Source organism: Peromyscus eremicus, chromosome 8a (assembly GCF_949786415.1).
Source record: "Peromyscus eremicus chromosome 8a, PerEre_H2_v1, whole genome shotgun sequence".
NCBI classification, from domain to species: domain Eukaryota; kingdom Metazoa; phylum Chordata; class Mammalia; order Rodentia; family Cricetidae; genus Peromyscus; species Peromyscus eremicus.
In genome coordinates, this window is record NC_081423.1 from 59,151,353 (window position 1) to 59,174,320 (window position 22,968).

At 46.3% G+C, this 22,968-nt stretch overlaps 1 protein-coding gene across 1 annotated transcript in view; it reads right to left on the reverse strand.

Moving 5' to 3' along the window:
- Positions 1 to 845: 845 nt before the first annotated feature.
- Positions 846 to 22,968, reverse strand: part of Vps53 (VPS53 subunit of GARP complex) — a 149,487-nt gene continuing 127,364 nt past the window's right edge. The window contains exons 19-22 of the mRNA XM_059271221.1: positions 20,944 to 21,013; positions 3,054 to 3,191; positions 1,654 to 1,758; positions 846 to 1,147 (exon numbers count right to left, since the gene is read on the reverse strand). Coding sequence (XP_059127204.1) covers positions 977 to 1,147; positions 1,654 to 1,758; positions 3,054 to 3,191; positions 20,944 to 21,013 — 484 coding nt within the window. The 3' untranslated portion in view covers positions 846 to 976. The remainder of the gene's footprint in view (positions 1,148 to 1,653; positions 1,759 to 3,053; positions 3,192 to 20,943; positions 21,014 to 22,968) is intronic.

Sequence of the window (22,968 nt, forward strand, 5' to 3'; positions counted from 1 at the left end):
AGGGACTCTAGGAAGTACTCTAGACTTGAAATGTACAGGGAGTGGGAAGTCAGGTGATCATATTTACTGTGTCTTCCTTCCCACAGCCTCTGCCAAGAAAGCCCTTCCAAAGGACCTTCCTAGTGTCTTAGAAGACAGTCTCCTCCCTAGGATCCAGGAGCAAAGTGAAGTGGGCTGGACAATGTGTTCATGTGAGCAGGGAGAGTGCCATGCAGACTCTGCCTCCACACCAGCTCAGGCAATCACAGGCAAGATACCTGCTGCCAAGGCTGGGCACACCAGCCTCCACAGTCCATCTCCTCCATGTGCAAGAGAATCAGCGGGCAGCTCTCTTTTAGGGAGTAAACAGATGTCAGAGAACACAGGGGTAATTTGGCCATGTCATGGAAGACAGTAGATTTAAGTCCTAGAAAGCAGCAATTAATGTGGGATGTGCCAATTCTGGCAGGGTCCTGATAAAGAGAGGCCAGTATTCCACTCTGTCATCTGCCACTCGGTTCACTCAGGCCCCAAGCCAATTCCAGAGACAAGGAGGGAAAAGGACCCCTGGTTGTAGAGGCTTTGACCTCAAATGCAGAGGGAGGAAGGGGTGAGATCCAGGCTTCCTCAGTCAGGCTTCAGGCACAAGCTAGTAGGGCCCAGAGCTGGTGGGGAGGACTATGAAGTGAGATGACATGAGTTAGTGACAATTTAACCATCACAGGCAGCCTGGAGATAGAAGTGAACCAGAGGGACCTTTCACCCACTGCTTCCTCAGCTTCAGGAATGGGAGATAATCTAAAAAATGCCTTTTTAGAACCCAGTTTCACTCAGCTTCCCTGACTGGCATGGAGAATAAGACAGGGTATGGGGGAGATATTTTAATAACCGTAATGACCCCAGGGGTTTCAAGACTAAGGACCTAGAGTCCTGAGAGAGTGAGGATTTCCAGAAATCAGTTAGTTGCTCAGGGTCCCTGGCAATGTCTGTATGTTCCTTACAGTCTCTTTTTAATCAGTTTCTCAAGTTTGCGGATGCGGGATGATTCCTGCTCTGGTGTTGGAGCCATTAGGGACAGTGTGCTGGAACTTTCTGTCCCTGAGGGCGGGGCAGGGAGTCTCTGCCGAAACAGTTCCAGCATGCTGCTCTGCTCGCTCCTCTTCAGCCCCTGAGAGGAAAAGGAGAGAAGGGTGGTCAGAGGGTGGTCCCACAACGGATGCCAGGGGGAGGAGGCACACCTTGGTCCTGCAGTTTGCCCAGCCTGAGCTCTGCTGAGCTAACTGCACAACTGCCAAGGCCCTGGACTTCTTCGGAGCAGCTACTGATCCTAGACAGCAGCCTGGAAGAGAAAATTGAGGAAGGAAAAAGGGTAAGAGGGTAGGAGAGGACGAACGGTTGATGAGAGAAGAGATAAAGAGAAGCAGAGGGAAGGGCGGGCCCCTGCCCTCCCTGGCACTGCCCCACTCCACCCTCCACTGGGCAGTGGCCCTCCCTTGGGCCAGGTGGTCCTAGGATGCTGCAGTCTGTGTGGCCAGGATCAGCCTCCAGGAAAGGCTCTCTGCAATCTGGGATGCAGGGTGAGGCCAGAAACCTGCATGTTGAGGTACCCCTCAAATTCTATAGCCACATTCCCTGCCTTAGGGTGGATGAGCTATACTTAACAAGCGAGCTCACCTTCATGTCCAGAATTTTCTGGAAGGTTTCTGTGTTGCAATCCGTAAGGAGTTTGATGTAGTTGTCAACAAACACCACCAACGGTTCATGAGGGGCCATCACCACCTACCGAAGGAGGAGACAAGAGTAGGTTCTTGAGAGCCCTCAGGCCGGAGGGCAGGGTCAGCTCTCCTTCATTGCCAGCCCCAAGCCCATGTTCAGAAATGCTCTAATGGCTCATTTCAGCTTGATGTTCAATTAGCACAGTATTCCCCAGAGTGCCTGAATCACCATTATTACCCAGATCGCTTTTTAACATATGGATTCCTGGTCCCCCTACCCCCCAAGGCTCCTAATTCCACCTGGAGGCATGGAAGAGACCATCTGCTGGGGGATTTCATGGGTGGTGGGGTATCCACCCCTTCTGTCTGTTACCTAGAGGGGGCAGAAGCAGAAGGAACGGATGCCCATAGATGTTCTCAGAAACAAGAATTCCAAACTGGCCTTACTGCTTTGAAGACCTGAAACCCGGAACTCCATTTCACCACATTCATTTAACTACCAATTAATATACAGACAGATGGCATCACCATCCCAGATTAATTTCATTTGGTTCTGGAATATGCTGATTTTCTTCCCTAGTGGGCTGATTTGTTTTGAATTCCTGAGAATGTACCAGAAAGTGGCAAGGAGCAGTTCCTTCAAAAGTCCTTTGCAGATACTTCCCAAAATGCATCTCTCCTCCCTTGAGCAAGCCAGCTGGGGAGGAGAGCCATGAGGCTGTTTGTAGTTTCCTTAGGCACAGGCCCTAGTCTTCCCAGGACCCTCATGTGGTCCAGATCCTGAGGTCTGTAGCCAGGCCAGGCCACTGCAGCCTTATTCTCCTGCCATCATTTGAGTCACTCTGGGGAATGGGCCGGAAGAGGCCCCAGGTGCTCGACTCTTGGCTCTCGTGAGAACGGAACCTTCGCTTCCCAGCTGCCAGCCTTTTCTGACAGGCCCAGGTGGAGATCAGAGGCAGGCGATGCTCTACCAGAGCACCAAGTACAATCGCTTGTCAAATGAGGCTTTAAAAAGCCCATTTGCCAATTAGATTCAGTTACTACAACATCTGTTCAGAGTTCACTTAAAGGTGCAAAACATGGAAGCCAAAAGGCTTCTGGGGAAGGGAGTGACAGCTGGCCTGAAATTCCTGCTGAGAGGTAGGGGTCCCCTGGCTTCTCTCCTGGCTTGCCACCTGACTCTCAGCTGGTAGAGCTTATTAAACAGAACTCAGCTGTCAGAAAGGATTGCTGATCCCCAGGTAACTGTGCATCACAGAGTGTGGACAACCCTTGGGAGCCAGAGGGGACAGGGCAGACTCTGTGTTTGCAAAAAGATGGGACCAGCCCCTTTGAACAGAGTCCCCAGAGAAGACACACCTTGAGGATCATTTCAGCCCGGGTCATGCCTTTCACGACAATCTTAGTGTAACTGGCAGGTGCCTTCCTCACCACCTGTGAGCCGATGGATGGGAGATCGAGCAGGACCATCTTCAGGGAGTGGGTGTCCAGCAGCAGCTGCAGACCAAGCAGAGCATTATAGCCATTGTGTGCAACAAGCACCTAGCGCGTCGACCCTGAGCAGGTGTGCGCTACCCACTGTACACACGATCCTTTCTCATTACAGAAAACTTGGAAAAGAGAACTTTCAATGAAAAAGTACAGTTTTCACTGTCCAGGAAAAGCTAATTCAAGAAACCAAAGTAAAATGTGGGCATAGTTCCTGCTAGCCAGTGTGTGTGGAAATGAAAATCTAGCCGGAACCATACTGAGTGTATGTATGGCTTCACACCCTGCCCTTTCTAGTAGACACATGAAGGGTTTGCATTTTATTTCCCATCATGACAGTTTTTTAAAAGTTATGATTTTTAATGGCTTTGAAATACAGGCTACATTGTTTAAGTCATGGTAGCATTCTCCCACTTAATTCACTCCCTAGATTTCTGTCATTAGGAGCAGATGCTGAATGGCTGGAGAGACAGTTCAGCAGTTAACTGGGGTGTTCCCAGCACCCACAAGGTGACTCACAGCAATCTGTAACTCCAGTTCCAGGGGATAGGTGCCCTCTTCTGACCTTCACAGGCACTAGGCATGCACATGGCATACATACAGACAAAACACTCATGCACATAAAAGAAAAATAATCTAAAAAATAAAATAACAAAAACCAAAAGTCCAATGCTGAGGCAGACAGCCATGGATTCTAGCCTCATCAGTGGCATCTCCTTAGGGGCCGTCTCTGGAACAGGCCAATGCATGCAGTTATTTTGAAGGTTCCTGGGACATGTCTGAAGCTCTTTCTACCTAGAATGCACCTGTTTACATAGCTACCAGCATCACAGAAATCACAGACTGCACCCTCATCAGCACTGAAACTATCACAAAAATCTTACTTATTCATTAGGAAAAAATGGTAACTTGTTATTGCTGTATTTAGGATTTCTCTAGATGCTGTTTGATGACATTTTAACCATATTTAATCATATCTTGGCAATGTGGATATGATAAGATAAAAGGTCAATTATTGAATCCACTTTTAAAAAGGAACTACTTGTTTTAAACAGGATAAGTAATGAGATTTTTTTAAATCTGAGTTTATCAAATGTTACTGGACTGGACATTGCTAATATATATTAATGGAGTTTTCCATCTGAATCTGTCAAATGTTAATAGACTAGACATCATTAATGTAATTCTTGACTGTATATATTGTATATGCTTATTGGATATAGTTTTTCTTGTATTAGTTATAAGCTTTTTTAAATTTTAGACAAAAAAGGGGAAATGTGGTGTTATTGTGTTCCCCAAACTATTGTGCACCCTAATAAACTTATCTGGGGTCAGAGAACAGGACAGCCACTAGATATAGAGGCCAGAAAATGGTGGCACACAAGCCTTTAATCCTATCACTTGGGAGGCAGAGACCCATCTGGATCTCTGTGAGTTCAAGGCCACACTGGAAACATCCAGGCGTGGTAACAAGAGCCTTTAATCCTAGGAAGTAATGGCAGAAAGCAGAAAGGTATATAAGGCATGAAAACCAGGAACTAGGCTGGTTAAGCTTCCAGGCTTTCGAGAAGCAGTTCAGCTGAGATCTATTTGGATGAGGACTCAGAGGCTTCCAGTCTGAGGAAACAGGATCAGCTGAGGAATTGGCGAGGTGAGGTGGCTGTGGCTTGTTCTGCTTCTCTGATCTTCCAGCATTCACCCCAATAACTGGACTCAGATTTGATCTTATTAATAAGAACTTTTTAAGATTTCTGCTTCAGCAATGACCCTCTTTTTTGTTTGTTCTGGTCTTCTTGAATGCCAATTATCTGGGAAGAGATCAACTTTCCTTACGGGTCACCAATGGCTAGAAATACTAGAAGATTCTTCACATTGTCCCTCTGAGGGTCCACCTCATTGTTGCCAGTTTTATAGGAGAGAACATCAGTGCTCCAGAGGTTTAATAACAAGCCACACACAGTTCCGGATGGCTTGATTAGATGCCTCTAGGCACTGATGACCAGGGAGGGGCACAGAAATGCTTGAGGCCAGGGGTTGGGGAAACAGCTCAGCGCAAGGGCACTAACTCTGCACTGCACGAGACTGAGTTTGATCCCAAACACTGCAAAAAGTGAATGAACGAATAAACTAGGAACGAAATGACTTGGCCAGGTGGTGGTGGCACACGCCTTTAATCATAACACTTGGGAGGCAGAGCCAGGCGGATCTCTGTGAGTTCAAGGCCAGCCTGGTCTACAGAGCAAGATCCAAGACAGGACAGGCACCAAAACTACACAAAGAAACCCTGTCTCGAAAAACAACAAAACAAAACAAAAAAAAGAAATAAAAAAGAAATGGCTGAAGTCAGAGGGTATGTCTTGGTTTGTTTCAATGGTTTAAGAGAACAGACTCACATATGGCCCCAATCAGACGGAGCTTATCACTAATCAGATGGTAGTGATCAAGACATTCAGGACCCGGTTCCATGATCTGTTAGACAGCCTTTCACAATCAGAGCTGGTTGTCAAGGAGTGGGATTCCTCAAGGCTCTGACACTCTGCGTCCTCTCCTTTCCCTGGGCTTTGGACAGGAGAGTTGACGACTAAAGACAAACTAGCTAATAAGACGTACAATCAGCTTACTGGTTATGGTGATTATACTTTTGACAAGGTTACAAGGACCTGGGGAATGTTAATACTTAGTTCTGGTAACTAAGACATATTACTCTCCATGAATGGCAAAGAAAGCTATCCTAATGACAGAATTTCATGAAGAAATGTGGCTAGTCAAAGTCTACACTTTTTGTTTGTGCATAACATATATGTGTGTGCATGGGCATGTGTATGTGTAGAGACCCACAGAGGTTTCCTAGTGAGAACTTACTCAGGGTCCGAGAATCTGAGCTTGCTTTACCGAGCAGGGCTGTATAAGGGGATGATTTGACCACGGGCGTGGTTATCAGGTGTTTGAAAGAGTCTACACTTGGCTGTATGGTGTGCTTTGATCTAGCAAGGGGGAGGTCTTTTGCCCCGCCCCTTGGCATTGTTACAAAAGCTCTTGGAAGAGGCAGCAGGGGCTGGTGGGTTTTGACCCAGGTCCTCCCGAAGCTGTCCTGTGTTTCTGTCTGTCTGTCTATCTAAACGTTTCTTATCCCTCTGTCCTCCTCATAGGAGCCCTTTCAGAAGGTAGGAGCTGGCCTCCTACATGTGTGCCATGTGGAGGTCAGAGGACAACCTTGAGTGTTGGCTCTCACCTTCCACCTTGTTTGGAAGCAGGGTCTCTGATTCTTTTTGCCGCTGCTTTGTGTACCTGGTGCCAGGCTAGCTGCCTGTGATCTTCCAGGGATTATCCTTTCTGGACCTCCTCTCTTGCCTTAGGAGTGCTAGGATTAGAGATGTGCACTACCATGCCCAACTTTATGTATGCTTTGGCTATTTCAACTCAGGTCTTTCATGCTTGAGGGCAAGTGCTTTTTGTCCTCTGGGCCATCTCCTTAGCCCCCAGAGCCTAAACTTCCTAAGTTACTCAATTGTGGGGCAGCACAGTAATCTTATTACCCTTGTTTTAGAATGCCATTGGAAGTCAGGTGTGTGTGGACATTTGTACAGGTTTATGTGTGCACACTCCTATGATGTGTGTGTGAGGAGGTTGGAGGTCAATCTTAGATGTCTTCCTGTTGATCTCCACCTTATCTGACAGGATCTCTCACTGAACCCGGAGCTCACTAATTGGCTGGACTGGCTGGCTAGCAAGCCTCTAGGATCTGTCTGTCTGTTGTGTGCCCAGCCCTAGTACTGGGGCTACAGGCATGCTGGCTTTCTGCGTGGGTTCTGGGGATCCAAGTTCAGGTTCAAGATGAATTCTTACTACCATAGTGTTTAGGTTTTGGAAAAGCCATGAGTTCATAGAAATGTGTTTGGGATCTGAGAGAATGGCACAGAATACCAAGGCCCAAACCAAGAGCCCAGGGTTAGCATACTCCCCAGAGTCCCATGGAATTTACTTTGCTGCCCACATACCTCTAAAGAACAAGTGTGCTGGAGCCAAGCCCTGTGGTGTGCACCCTATAGTCCTAGTGACTTGGGAGGCTGAGGTGGGAGGGTCACTTGGACCCAGGAGTTCAAGGCCAATAGCAAAATCCTATCCCAAAGAAAAAGCATAATTACGTGTAATTCCACATGGATTAGAATCTAGGAGATGAAAAAGAAAAGTTCAAAACATTTTTTTAAATTATTTATTTATTTATTATGTTTACAGTGTTCTGTCTGCACATATCCCTGCAAGCCAGAAGAGGGCACCAGATCTCATTACAGATGGTTGTGAGCCACCATGTGGTTGCTGGGAATTGAACTCAGGACCTTTGGAAGAACAAGCAGTGCTCTTAACCTCTGAGCCATCTCTCCAGCCCACATTTTTTTTTTTTGAAGACAGGGTCTCACTATGTAGCTCTGGTGGGACTGGAACTCACTATAGAGATGAGGCTGCCTTCAAACTTACTTAAATCTGCCTGCCTCTGCCTCCCGAGTGCTGGGGTTAGAGGCATTGGGCACCATGGCTAAAGATTGATTTTACTCTGTGTGTGTGTGTGTGTGTGTGTGTGTGTGTGTGTGTGTGTGTGTGTGTGTCCATGAAGGCCAGAGAAACATCAGATTCTCTGGAGCTGGAGTTATAGGCGGTTGTGAGCTGCCTGACATGGTTGCTGGGAACCAAAGCCTAGTCCTCTGGCAAGGGCTCTGAACTGCAGATCAACCTCTAACAGCCCCAAACTTTCAAACTTTTAGTAGAAAACACAGAGATTGCTTTTATTGCTTGTGGGTAGAAAAGAATGTCAAATATGGGAAAGACTGGAAAACATATTGCTCTAAGTGAAGTTCTATGAGACTCACAGTCAACCAGATCCAAACCAGCCGCAGACCGGTGCTGTACCGACAGGGAATGAGACACAGCGCACATAAGACTCTACGGAGTAAGAGGAGGCCAGCGCTGAGTGCAGTTTAGTGCAGAGTAGCTGCTGAGCATGCACTCGGCCCTGCGGCCCAACACCAGCACCATGCACATAAAGCGTGCTGGTGAAGAACTCTGGGGACAGAGTGAATTAGTTCCAGCCCTTTGGGGGGAACTCAGGAGTATTTTCTTACTTTAAGATCCACATAACCCATCTGGCATGGGGCTGTGCACTTATAACTCAGCCCTTGGAAGGCAGAGGCAGGAGGACTGCAGCAGGTATAGGGCCAGCCTGGGCTATCTACAACTTCCAGAACAGCACTGGGGCTACATAGAGAGACTGTTTCAAAACAAACAACAACAAACATGTAACTATGGTACAGCACCTTTTACTCACATCACAGGAAGAAATTCTTGGCTGTTACGTTCTTAACTTTTTGGTTGCTATGACCAAACACCTAAACTTAAGGGACAGAAGATTTTTTTTGTTTGGTTTGGTTTTTCCGAGACAAGGCTTCTCCATGTAACAGTCCTAGTTGTCCTTGAACTTTCTCTGTAGACCAGGCTGGCCTCAAACTCACAGAGATCTGCCTGCCTCTGTCTCCTGAGTGCTGGGATTAAAGGCGTGCGCTGCCGCCGCTGCCGCCACCACCACCCAGCTAAAAGATTTGTTTTGAAGCACAGTCTTGGAGTGTGTAGTCTAAGTTGCTTGGCCTCGTGTGTTTCGACAGAACATTATAGTGGCAGCAGTGTGTAAGAGAATATTATTTTACTTTTGTTTATGTTGTATTTGTTTAACGCTGTGAAGCTGTGTTACTGTGCCTGTCTAAAACACCTGATGGCTCTCAAGAAGAAGCCAGAGAAGGGGAGGACATCAGGGGCCAGCGACCCAACTACACAGCCAGAGAAGGGGAGGACATCAGGGGCCAGCCACCCAACTACACAACCAGAGAAGGGGAGGACATCAGGGGCCAGCCACCCAACTACACAGCCAGAGAAGGGGAGGACATCAGGGGCCAGCCACCCGACTACACAACCAGAGAAGGGGAGGACATCAGGGGCCAGCCACCCAACTACACAACCAGAGAAGGGGAGGACATCAGGGGCCAGCCACCCGACTACACAGCCAGAGAAGGGGAGGACATCAGGGGCCAGCCACCCAACTACACAGCCGGCAATGGAGTCCGATTTACTGAAGTAAGAGAACGGGAAAAGCCCAGAGACAAAAGGCAGACAAGGTAAGTTAAGGAAACCTGGCAAGAAACTAAGGCAAGCTAAGGCCAGGCATTCATAAGTAATATTAAGCCTCCACGTCTGAATTTATTTGGGAGCTGGGTGCCCCCCTCCCCAAAGAGTAAAATACCAATAACAGCAGTGTGTGGTGGGAAGTTTCTTCACCTCATTGCAGAGAAGAAGCAGAGAGAAGGCCATGACATGATACAGTCTTCAACAACACACCCCAGTGACATTCTTCCTCCAACTAGCCTGTACCTCCTAAAACTTTCCAGAACCTTTGAGAACAGTGTATCCAGCTAGGAACTAATAAGCATTTAATACACAAGCCAAAGGTGACTTCCATTTTCAACCATAATACTCGTGTTAAAAAGAACCTCCCTGTATTGCCTCTGCAAAAGCAAGGACTGGAAACAGCTCAGTGTCTATAAAAACAGGAATGAATAAACGGATGATGGCATATTTATGCAATGGGAATGATACTGAAGCCAAAATGAGTGAACACAGATGACATATATCAACACAAATAAATCTCACAGAAATGTTAAGTAGGGAAAAGGCAAGAGAGGAAATGACATGTATAGTACAATTTATATAAAGCTTAGAAATAAGCAAAACAATCCATGTATCATTTGGGGATATATACATGTATGGAACACCCAAATACATATGGCAACCTAGAAACCTAAATCAGAATGGTGTTCACTTCTGGGCATGGGGAGGGGGAAGGGAAGGGTGGAACTCCACAGGGGACTTCAGCAAAAACCTAAACGACCTACTTCCAATTGCAGAGATGTAGAGCAAATGTAGGAACATGGTACAAATTTCACTGACTGGTCCCTACTCTTTCAGTTTATTTTCTATACATTAGTTAACAGGAAATCAATCTTTCTTCCTTCCTTTGTGTCTTTCTCTTTCTTTAAATGTGTTTTTTGAGGCCTGGCAAAGATTCAACTTCATCTACCACATAGAAATAATAAGAGCCTGGGCTATTGAAATCAAAACCATGGCCTAGCATTTATCTGTTGGGAGGAAAATCTATTTCAAACATCTAAAGATGTTTGCTACTTTTCCTGCTTCACAGAGATATATTATATGCAAATGAGCCAGCCATAATTTTCTAGTGTATTCCATATCTTAAAGAGGTATGACAGGCTCATCCCCTGGCTAGTCACAAGAAGGTCCCATCTTGCTAGACAGCTGAAGAGATGGGAACCTCATTCTCGCATGAAGCAGTGGGATCAGGAAAGATGAGAACTGATATTATGGGAAGATAAAAGGCCCCATTTGTTGTTTTTGCTCTTTGGAGGCCCGCCACCCAGCTCCCAAAATCACACACGGAGGCTTATTCTTAATTATAAATGCCTGGCCTTAGCTTGTCCTGTATCTTGCCAGCTTTTCTTAACTTTAAATTATCCCCGTCTTGGTCGAGCGGTGGTAGCGCACACCTTTAATCCCAGCACTTGGGAGGCAGAGCTAGGCGGACCTCTGAGGTAGAGGCCAGCTTGTTCTAAATAGACAGGCCGGGCGGTGGCGCATGCCTTTAATCCCGGCACTCGGGAGGCTGAGCCAAGCAGATCTCTGTGAGTTCGAGGTCAGCCTGGTCTACAGAGCAAGATCCAGGACAGGCACCAAAACTACACAGAGAAACCCATCTCGAAAAACCAAAAAAATAAAAAAATAAAATAAAAATTATGTCTCTGGGCTTTTCCTGTTATCTTCTACAAATCTTACTTCATGGCTTGCTGTGTAGCTAGGTGGCTGGCCCCTGGAGTCCTCCTCCTTCTCTGGCAACTTTTTTTTTCTTCTCTTGGATTTCTCCTATTTATTCTCTCTGCCTGCCAGCCTTGCCTATCCTTTCTCCTGCCTTGCTATTGGCCATTCAGCTCTTTATTAGACCATCAGGTGTTTTAGACAGACACAGTAGCACAGCCTCACAGAGTTAAACAAATGCAACATAAACAAAAGTAACACACCTTAAAATAATATTCTACAACACCCATTGATCACCACTGTCTGCTGGTTTCATTTGAAAACTGAGCACAGTCTATTTGCTCCAGCATGAGGCACTGGGTGGGTAAGAAGTGGCCACTGCCAAATTTTTTTTTTTTTGGTTTTTCGAGACACGGTTTCTCTGTGTAGCTTTGCGCCTTTCCTGGAACTCACTTGGTAGCCCAGGCTGGCCTTGAACTCACAGAGATCCTCCTGGCTCTGCCTCCCGAGTGCTGGGATTAAAGGCGTGCGCCACCACCGCCTGGCATGCCACTGCCAAATTTATTTGCACCTCAGAGATAATTTCTGGGGCCTGCAGATTGGCCAAGTAGCTATGCCTGGGGAAAATTATTATTGAGTAAAGAAAACTTTCAGGAGGAGGCCTCCTCTTCCTTAAGGATTGATTGATTGATTGATTGATTGATTGATTGAGGCAAGGTCTTACCCTGTAGCCTAGGCTAGCTGAAACTCCCTACAAAACCAAACTAGCCTCAAGCTCTCCATTTTCCCACCTTAGCTCCTTGAGCACTGGGGCTGTAGGCCTGTGTCACCAGGCCTGACTGAAAGGGTCCCTTAGTGTTGTACAGTTTCTTCCGTAGAGTGCTTGTTCAGTTTTTGATAAGATTTGTTTCAAGACAGTCAATGTTTTCTGGTGCTACTGGAAGTGGTTTGAGATAGGTTCCTGGTCTGTTCCACCTAGGCTAGCATTGAACTTGTGAATATCCTGTCTGAGGGTCCAAACTAGCTGGAATTATAGGTGCATGCTACCACACTCAACTACAAATGGTTTCATTTAAAATTTTCATTTTCAAGGGCTGGAGAGATGAATCAATGTTTAGGAACACTTGTTGCTCTTGCAGAGGACCTGGGTTCCATTCCCAGTGCCCACATGTTAGCTCACAACCATCTGTAACTCCAGTTCTAGGGGACTCAACAGCCCTTTCTGGCCTCTGTGGGCACCAGGCATGCATGTGGTACAAACATGTAAGTGAAACACCCATACGAATAAAATAAAACAATAAAATTTTTTTTTCATTTACTGATTATAAACAGAAATATTATTTGGTGGTGCTGGGGACTGAACTATGGGTCTGGCAAGTGCTCACAGAATCTACCACTGAGTTCATTCTCATGCCCTAGAAACACATTTCTAATGTGGATCTTAGCTCTAGCAGCCGTCCTAAATTTATATAATTTTTTTTTTTTTGAGACAGAGTTTCTCTGTGTCATTTTTTGGTGCTGGTCCTAGATCTCACTCTGTAAACCAGGCTGGCCTTGAACTCACAGAGATCTGCTTGGCTCTTCCTCCTGAGTGCTGGGAGGAGTGCGCCATCATACCTGGCAAATATTTTATTTTTAATTCTCATTCTGTATGTGTGTGTGTGTGTTTGTGCCACGTGAGTGCAGGTGCCCCCTCAAGAGGGCATACAGGCAATAAGGGATAGAAATAGTGATATCAGATATCTGATTTGTGATGTGGGGCATTTCTGTATCTGACCATGTGTTTGATGTAATCTCTTCCCTTAACTGGCCCATGGCCAGTGCTGCTCATTCTTCTCACTTCTGTGTTTTGAGCACTCCTTGGGTGTAGCAGGGATGCTTCTCAGCTGTGTGGCACCAAGGGAGGGTCTTTATGACTGAGTGACAGGGGTGGGTGGCACTCTCTGTAGGAAAGATGGCTTCCGAGGAAGGATGGTGGGTCAGAGCTTGCCCAGAAGGTGGGAATGGGAGCACAGGGAGGGAGTGGCTCTTCAGAAGGATGGTGTGCTGCACACAAGGGCGAAAGGCAGCTACTTGGGCAGGAGCACTCGCTTCAGTACAAGAGGAGGGAGGACAAGTCCGCAATCAGGAAACCAGGGAGCAGGAGCCTGGGGTGCAGTTCAGTGGTGGAATGCTCACCTCGAATTGTGAGGCTCTGGGTTCAATCCCCAGTACCACAAAAAGGGAAAAAATCTGGAAGGAACCTAGTTTAATTTCGGGAAACATGGAATGTTCTATCAATTTCCAAAATGAAATCTTTGTTCAGGATTGGGTGTATGTGGAAGTGGAGAACTATGGTTAAAATCTGGTCCTCGAGGTGCATCAAGCGTACATGGGTAATAGATGGGTATCATGTGACCTAAGCACCCAGGACTGAGCTTCCCCAACCCTAACATTTGCCATCCTCATTCATGTGCTGCTCGATTCTAGTGGCACCGGACAAGGGGTGTCTCCGTTTTCCACCCCACAACAACATCTGGCCACGTCTGGAGACATCTTTGGTTGTCACACCTGACCTTGTCACTTGCCTCTAGGGGCAGAAGTAGTGGGTGCTGTTTAAGTTCCCACAGCAAAAGCTTGTCTAGCCCGGATGTCAGGAGTGCAGGCGCCGAGGGATCCTGCCACGTTCACCCCAGCCACTCACTCATGTCTTCCTTTCTAAGGTAAAATGTGCATACACTGCAATGTACAATACTTAAAAAGGTGTGTGTTAACACATTAATGATTCTTTTTTCATTTATTTATTTATTTTTTGAGACAGAGTTTCTCTTTGTAGCCCTGTCTGTTCTGGAACTCACTCTGTAGACCAGGCTGGCCTTGAACTCAGAGATCCACCTGCCTCTGCCTCCCAAGTGCTAGGATTAAAGGCGTGTGCCACTACTGCCCAGCTTCCTAATACAATTCTTTTTTTTTTTTTTTTTTTTTTTTTTTGGTTTTTCGAGACAGGGTTTCTCTGTGTAGCTTTGCGCCTTTCCTGGAACTCACTTGGTAGCCCAGGCTGGCCTCGAACTCACAGAGATCCGCCTGGCTCTGCCTCCCGAGTGCTGGGATTAAAGGCGTGCGCCACCACCGCCCAGCTCCTAATACAATTCTTAACTGTAATTCTGACAAATGTTTATAACATGTAACATTTACCTTTCAAAAACTTTTGAGATGGCATCTTGTATATCCCAAGCTAGTCTCAGACTCACTATTCAGTCAAGAATAACCTTGAGCTCTGAGTCTCCTGTCTCTACCTCTAGATTGCTAGAATTATAAGAATTTGCTACTGTGCATGGTTTATTATCTTTAAATACCTTTTAATCAATTCAACAATTGCCCCATTTTTACTTTGATACAGTTTAAAATTTTACTATTAAAAAATACATTTTTACCATTTATTTATTTATTTGGACAGGGTCTCACTTGTATATCTCTGGTTGACCTGTAACTCACTATGCAGTTCAGGCTGGCCTTGAACTCACAGAAATCTGTCTGCCCCTATCTCTCCAATGCTGGACTTAAAGTTGTGCATCACCATGCCTGCCCTCTTTTGGGGAAAGTATTTGTTTATACTATGTGAATGTGTGCACCTGAGTGTGTGTACATGCACCACATGCACACAAGAGCCCACAGATGTCAGAAGAGGCATCTGATCCCCTGAGTCTGAGTCACAGATGGTTGTGAGCTGCCATGTGGGCACTGGGAACTGAACTTGGTTCCTCTGCAAGAAGAGTAAGTGCTCTTAACTGCTGAGGTATCTTTCCAGGCCCCTTCCCTTTTAATGAAGAAACCCTGCTGTCTAATGGTTACAAAGAGGTGTACCCAAGAATAACCATTTTACTTTCTGACTTTTACAACCGTGATGATACACACTAGACCATGGTAATAGTGATGAGTGTGCTTTCAAATTTGCTTTAATGTTGGGCATGGTGGTGCACACTTTTTTTTTTTTTTTTTTGGTTTTTCGAGACAGGGTTTCTCTGTGTAGCTTTGCGCCTTTCCTGGAACTCACTTGGTAGCCCAGGCTGGCCTCGAACTCACAGAGATCCGCCTGGCTCTGCCTCTCGAGTGCTGGGATTAAAGGCGTGCACCACCAACGCCCGGCGGTGGTGCACACTTTTAATCCCAGCATTCAGGAGGCAGAGACAGAAGCAGATGGGTTTCTGTGAATTTGAGGCTAGCCATTGCTATATAGTGAGAGCCTGTCTCAACAACAACAAGAAGCCCTGCACTCCCAAATTGCTTTAAGCATTTTTGTCCAGATGTTTCTGAACTAGAAGAGTCTAAAAGCCAATGTGATGAAACTGTAGTATATTAAATACATATAATGAGATATTATTGAGCCTTAAAAGGAAGACATTTCTGACATTAGGCTAGGTGAGAGAAGCCAGACACCAAAGACAAATACCCACTTATTTGATATTTGAAGAGGAGCCAAATTCAGAGACAGACAGTAACATGTGCCAGCCCAGGGCTGCAGTGGGAGCACTACTTAGATGGGTGCAGAGGTTTGATTCAGAGATGACGGCCGTGACAGCGTCTCAGCAACGTCTATACTTAATGCCACTGAGCTGCACACTGGGAGACGGTAATTGGCACATTTTATGTTATGTGCAATTTCAAAATGTTCCCATGGTACATATCCAGAAATACTCTTTTTTTTTTAATGGTGCTAAGGATTGAACCCAGGATCTTGTATATACGAAGCAAGGCCTTTAGCATTAAGCCATCTCTCGTCCTGTTGATATGATATAAAGATAACACAAAGCCAACTGGGCACAGTGGTAGTGCACGCTTATTGTCTCATCATCCAGCAGGCTGAGCCAGGAGAGTTGTGAATTTGTTTGTTTAGTTTTGTTTTTCAAACAAATTTTCTTTGTGTAGCCACGGTTGTCCTGGAACTAGCTCTGTAGATCAGTCTGGCCTTGAACTCACAGAGATCCACCTGCCTCTGCCAGGGATTAAAGGCCTGGGGCTTGCCTCCTCCCCTCCTGCCAGCAAGGTATGTGAATTTGAAGACAACCCGGGGTTACATAATGGGTCACAGTATCAGAACCAAACCAAACAAACAAAGGAAGAAAATACAGGAAGGGAAAAGGAACTTGACAAAAATGAAGTTTGGAGCAATAGGAAATGTCTAGAAGGCACCTGGGGAGTGTCTGGTTCAGGATTCTTAAACAGGACACTGAGCACAGAGGAGGCAGGCACTGTTTGTGAGCAAGGGGCCATCGACAGCAGAGTGAGGACTGGGCTGTGAGTCTTTTCCAACAGCACACTGTGCTGTTTTCTCTAGGGTAAGTTTAGGCAAATGGATTTTATTTCTGCTATGTGTTTAGTCATAGATGACCTCAGTTGTAAGACTAATTAATGACCCTGCAAATCCCACAAGGTCCTCTGAAAATCACAAACCAGCAAGGAGCATTACAATACAGGAACGGTTCAATTCCATGTGCCCTTGCAACTGCTCAAGAGGACTCTGGGGCCCAGAGATAAATAACTCACTGTATGTACTAATCGAGACGGGAATGAAGAGCAGAAGGCCTCCTTTTTTATTTTTCACATCAGTATTCAGGCCTAACCTCAACTCAGCATCGAGCAACCTTTTGGCAGAAGAGGCGCAGCTGAGATGAGGCACAGTCAAAGCCTGGGTTAGGGCCATGACGCAAGGCAGGGTGTGGGTGTGCCAGAATGTGTTTGTACCCAGAAGCAGCTCTCAATTAACTTCCTTTTAAAAACTGACTTTATTATATTATTTATGTGTGTGTGTGTGTGAGAGAGAGACGGAGGGAGGGAGGGAGGGGGGAGAGAGAGAGAGAGAGAGAGAGAGAGAGAGAGAGAGAGAGAGCGCGAGCCAGCCAGCCGGCCCACAGAGACCAGAAGAGCTCATCAGAGTCGTGGAGCTAGAGTGATAGGTGGTTGGGAACTGAACTTGAGCCCTCTATTCAAGCCACCACTGCTCTCCCCTGCTGGGCCATCTCTCCAGCCGCTTTGTTAACTTCTAGATTCCTTGGACCCTGCTGCCTAAGCGAACAGGCCTCTAGCTACAGCATGGCTCGGATTTCAGAATCCAGGTGCCAGGGCTAACCTTACCCACATAAACCGGAACTGCACATGGGAACCATTCAAGGACCATACTGCCCTCCACTCCTCCTCGAAGCCTCCACAGCCTGGGTCTGTGGACGGCCTGTCACTCACTCATCTTTGCATGGGGTCTGAGAAATGAAACGTTAGTTCTACAAGATGGGCTTTCCCCTGACATCTAAGGCAGATGTGAACACTGGCCAAACAGCTCCTGTTCCTTAGAAAGAAGCCTGGGGTCTGAGCTGATTCTGCTAACGCTCCATTCTGTTCTGATATTTGAGACAGGGTCTTACTCTGTAGCCCACACTGGCCTTGAACTCACAATCCTTTGCCTCTACTTCCTGAATGCTGGGGTAGCAGGTGCGCCCCTACCCTCCACCAGCTAACATTGTTTTAGAAAAGAGAAAATTGGAGGAAAACCAACATGATATAGGACTTAGGTGACAACATCAAAACTCTCATGGCTATTAGACACTACCCCAGTCCTCGAGGCCTAAGCAAGGCTACAACAACACGGAACTGTGTTCCCATGAGTCAGCTTTGGATTCTAGGGGCTTGGTCAAATCTGTAGACAGAACTGTAACTGAGAAGTCTAAGGCTGCTCCCAGACACAGATCTTAATCACTCCATATCCTCTCAGATGGCACAGTGTAGGGAGGTGAACAGAGCGAGCGCCTGGGAAACATGCACTAATGAAACTGGAGCTGGCATGTGAGGGCATCACTCTGCCACTTCCGATGGAGAGAATGAGATCTGCACCCTGGACATGCCAGGATTGGGATTTCAGAACACTGACTGCTACAGTCAGGCCCAGCTGGTGTCTGAATCGTACAACCTCCCAGGGAGTTTTCCAAGACATTTTTGACTCCAGCTAGAGCTGGTCAGGCAGACAGCCGAGGGCAAGCACTGACTAGAAGTCTTTACGCAGGCTGCATGTGGAAGAAGTATTAGGGAAGATGAGCAATGAAACAGAAACAAGGTCATGTCCAGGTCTCAGGAAGCTTACAGTGAGCAGGGGCTGGTATTTAATGAGGGCTGGCTGTGTGCCAGACAGGCGTCTTACTTATGGGCACTGGCTTTGATTTTCACTATTTTTATTTAATTTTATTTTGAGACAATGTCTAGCCGTGTAGGCCAGACTGGCCTCAAACTTACAATCCTCCTATCTCAGCTTCCCGAGTGCTAGGATTACTGGTGTGTGCCACCCCACATGGCCCTCTGTTTTGTTTAATCCTAACAGCTACTTCATGAGGTAGCACCAAGCATTCCTATTTCAAGACAAGAAAATGGAGGTTTTGCAAAGTATCTTGTCTATGGACAAACAGATGCAATGCTGCAGGCACAGGATCCAGCCTCTGCCCCTGTCATTCCAGAGTTCAGCACATGAGTGCTCACACCATCCTGCACTTGCTAATAGAGAGGACAAAATCATACTGCACTTAGACTCAAGAGACCTTGCTATTCACTGATGTTCCTATTTGCCTCTGACACTTCATGAGTGACTGCAGTGTACTCTAGTACATGCTAACTAACCATCTCACTAAGGGGAGTAAGGACTGGGGGCAGGGGTGATGTCAGCACAGCCAAGGAGCCATGAGTGATGCCCTCACATGAGGGAACTGAGCAGGGAAAGTGTTGAGCCTCTACTACATTGCCTCATATGGTACAGAGCAGGATCTATGGAAATGAATTACATAATCTTCCTACAAGTTGTCTAAGTGTTTACAGACCGGTTTAATGGATATGAGTTGCTTTTGATTTGTCTGTGAATAATTTACACCTTAAGTGCTATTTTCAGAGATTGGAGGAATGAATAATTTTTTTATCTTGTGTGTGCCTGTGTGTGTGTGTGTGTGTGTGTGTGTGTGTAAGTATATATGTGAGAAGGCCAAGATTGACAGTGGGTGTCTTCCTCAATTGTTCTCCACTTTATTTTTGAGACAAGGTCTCTCACTGAACTTGGGACATGCCAATTCAGCTAGACTCACTGGCCAGCAAACCCTAGGGGTCCTCTTGATTCCACCTCCTCACTGCTGGGATAATAGGAACAGACTACCACTCTTGTTTGTTTTTTAAATTTGCTACCTATCTATCTATTTATTTATTTATCTATCTATCTATCTATCTATCTATCTATCTATCTATCTATCTATCTATTTATTTATTTATGTGTGTGTATGTGTGTGCACGTATCTGCTTGTCTATATGCATGCCGTGTGTGCAGCGCCTGTAGAGGACAGAGATGGTATCAGACCCCCCTGGAACTGGAGTTATAGATGGTTGTAAACTGCCCAGTGTGGGTTCTGAGACCAGAATCCAGGGTTTTTGCAAGAGTAGGAAATGATTTTAACCACTGAGTCATCTCTCTATCCCCTTACTCTTGATTTTATGTGGGTGATTTTTAGAGGGATCAAACTCAGACCCACATCCTTGTATGGCGTGCTAATTGGTTTCTGTTGACTTGACACAGTAGTTACCTAGATGAGGGGCCCTCAACTGAGGAATCGCCTCCATTAGACTGGCCTATGGGCATGTTTTGGGGGAAATTTTCTTGATTAATGATTGATGTGGGAGGGTCCAGACCATTGTGAGTGGGGCCATTCCTGGACTGGTGGTCCTGGGTTGTATAAGAGAGCAGGCTGAGCAAGCCATGGAGAGTAAGCCAGTCAGCAGCACTCCTCCATGGCCTCTGCTTCAGTTCCTGCCTTGAATTCCTGCCCTGGCTTCCCCTGATGATGAGCTGTGACCTGTGAGTCAAATAAACCTTTACTTTCTCAAGTTGCTTTTGGTCAGTGGTTACCTCAGAGCAATCTCTCTAATGCCTGTTTTCATTTTCAAAATCAACCAAACTGTTCCCTGAACTCACAATGCCCAGTCCAGAAAGTCTGAATAGGTGGGAGATGAAAAGAAGTCACCTTGCTGTAGTATACAATTCAGTTCACCAGGGTTCAGGCGACATGAACTAAGTAAGACTTTGTTTCCTTAGGATGGGGTCTCACTATATATTGTACATTGATTGGCCTTGAGTTCAAAATCCCATTGTTTTAGCCTTCTAAGTGCTGGGATTACAGGCATGTGCCACCATGCTCCAGCAGAGAATTCAGCTGAGGAGAAGAGCCCATCAAAGGAGCTTACTGGGGAGGTGAGTTCAGGCTCTCCCTGCTCTCTGAGGTGGCCTCTGCCCAGTCACACTCAGAGCTCTGCTGGACTCAGAACACTGCCCCTTCACCTTCCCGTACCAGCCCTCAGAGAAATCCAGAGAAATCCAAAGCCTTGGCCGGGCAGTGGTGGTGCACGCCTTTAATCCCAGCACTCGAGAGGCAGAGCCAGGCGGATCTCTGTGAGTTCGAGGCCAGCCTGGTCTACAGAGCGAGATCCAGGACAGGCACCAAAAGTACACTGAGAAACTCAAAACCAAAAAAAATCCCCCCCAAAACAAAAAAAAAAAAAACCTCAAAAAAAAAAAAAAAAAAAAAAAAAAAGAAATCCAAAGCCTTCAGTCTCATTCCCTACAACAGTTTCCCCTAACTTGTTCTGACTGAGGTTGTGATTATCTAATTGATCTGGGTCCTGCCTGGGTTACAATATGAGAAGCTATCTCGAAAATCAAAACAAGGAAGCGAAAAGAGTGGCCAGGCAGCCTTGTTTCCGTATTTCAGGGAAAACAGTCACAGTCTCTTCAGACTGGATCTACCCATGCCCATGTGTTGGATCCACAACAAAGCTGAGGAGGGTGATGGCCACACTGACAAGGCTGAGGAGGGTGACGGCCGCCGGAAGCTCGCCTTACCTGCTCTGCCCCCACCATGCTGATTGGCTTGCACTTGAAGAGATGGGTGATGAATTTGGGAATGAATGAGCTGTGGATACAAAAGGGACAAGTTATGCTTATTCTCCTTGGAGTAGAGCTGCAAAAACTTTTATTTATTTATTTTTGGTTTTTCAAGACAGGGTTTCTCTGTGTAGCCCCAGAACTCACTCTGTAGACCAGGCTGGCCTCAAACTCATGGAGATCTGCCTGTCTCTGCCTCCTGAGTGCTGGGATTAAAGGAAGCAAGTGGCAGAATCTTTTTTTGTTTGTTTGTTTGTTTTCGAGACAGGGTTTCTCTGTGTAGTTTTGGCGCCTGTCTTGGATCTCACTCTGTAGACCAGGCTGGCCTCGAACTCACAGAGATCCGCCTGCCTCTGCCTCCCGAGTGCTGGGATTAAAGGCGTGACCGCCTGGCGAGGCAGAAACTCTTTAAGGCTCTACTCCTTTACATGAGAAAACAGAATCCAGGTGGACACTACCGTCCCCTACACCCCAGGTACCGCCTACTCTTTCCTTCTAACTTTAGCTTCGGTTTTGTTTAGGGAAGAACAGCCTTGGGATTCTGCAGAAAGCTCATCCCATCTTAAACTAGAGTGGTGAACTATTTTGTTTGTGGTGCTGGGGATAGAACCCAGGTTGCAAGGACCCTACCACTGAGCCACACTCCATTCCTACAGAGGTCAATACTACTGAGCTTCAGCCAGTTCCACTGGTGACTGTTTCAGGTCCTAAGAGAGGGAATTACTCTATGCCAGTCTAATCGCTTGGAGGAGGGGACCTCAGGGCAGGGCTGGTGTGAGACTCTCTTCCTGCTTAGGCCGTTGTTGAGTTAGATAAAACTCCTATACCTGTCATACTATCATCGTTCTGAGGATGTGGCCAGTCCAAAGACAGAATATCATCCCAGGTCTTCTTGAAACCACTGAAACCCTAAAGCAACTGATTATTTTTAAAAAGGTTTATATATTTTTATTTTAGTGTATGTGTCTGTGTGTGTGCATGCAACCACGCGTGCAGGTGCCATGGAGGCTAGAAGAGGACATCGGATCCCTTGGGGCTGGAGTTACAGGCGTGAGTGCTGAGAACTGAACTCTGGACCTCTGCAGAGCAGCACATGCTCTTAACTAAGTGAACTCTTCAGCCTAAATCAACCACTCTCAAGTCCCAGCTTCCTCTAGACTTGAGGTTATATGAAATTTTTGAAATCCATTTTGTGCCAGGTGTGGTGGCACAAGCCTTTAATCCTAGTACTCAGGAAACAGAGGCAGGCAGATCTCTTGTGAGTTCAAAGTCAGCCTGGTCTACATAATGAGTTCTAGGACCTCCAGAGCTACACAGTGCAACCCTGTCTCAAAACAAACAAACAAACAAACAAACAAACAAAAAACAAAACAAAATCCATCTTGCCATTCAAGTCCATTTGAGTACCAGTAACTGAAAATATCTGAACAGTGGCAAGAGCTGAAGCTACATGGACAGTTAGAGTATCTTAAAGCAAAACCAAGAAATAAATTGCTAAGGCAGCAATTCTCTTACCAAGAACCAAAAATTATACGATTTTCTAAAAATCTGCTGAGCACTGAGTGACAGCCTAGGTGAGGTGGACTGGAATGCTGTTTAGGGTGAAGAACAGTGAAAGTCAAGTAATCAGGGCCTACGTCAAGGAGGTTGGATTGTGCTGCTGTAGTTCAAAAGCTGCAGAATTAGACATGTGCAGAACCAAGAAAGATCCAGAGTGTTCTGAGCAGGAGGCGCCCTAGAGCCCAAGACCACGGAGGAAGGATGGAAAGGGACAGGGTGTCCACCAAGGCTGGCTGCCACCTGTCTCCTCCCTCTTCCATGCTTTGTCCTGGTCTGTGTCCTTCTCCTTCAATCTCTCCACATCTCCTCCTGCACACTGTAATCACATTGAGAGCTAAGGACTTCTGGGACAATTTCATGGAATAGAGGTGTACTCGTTAGTGGGTGAGAGAAGTCATCTGTGATCCAAACTACAGTTTCAAC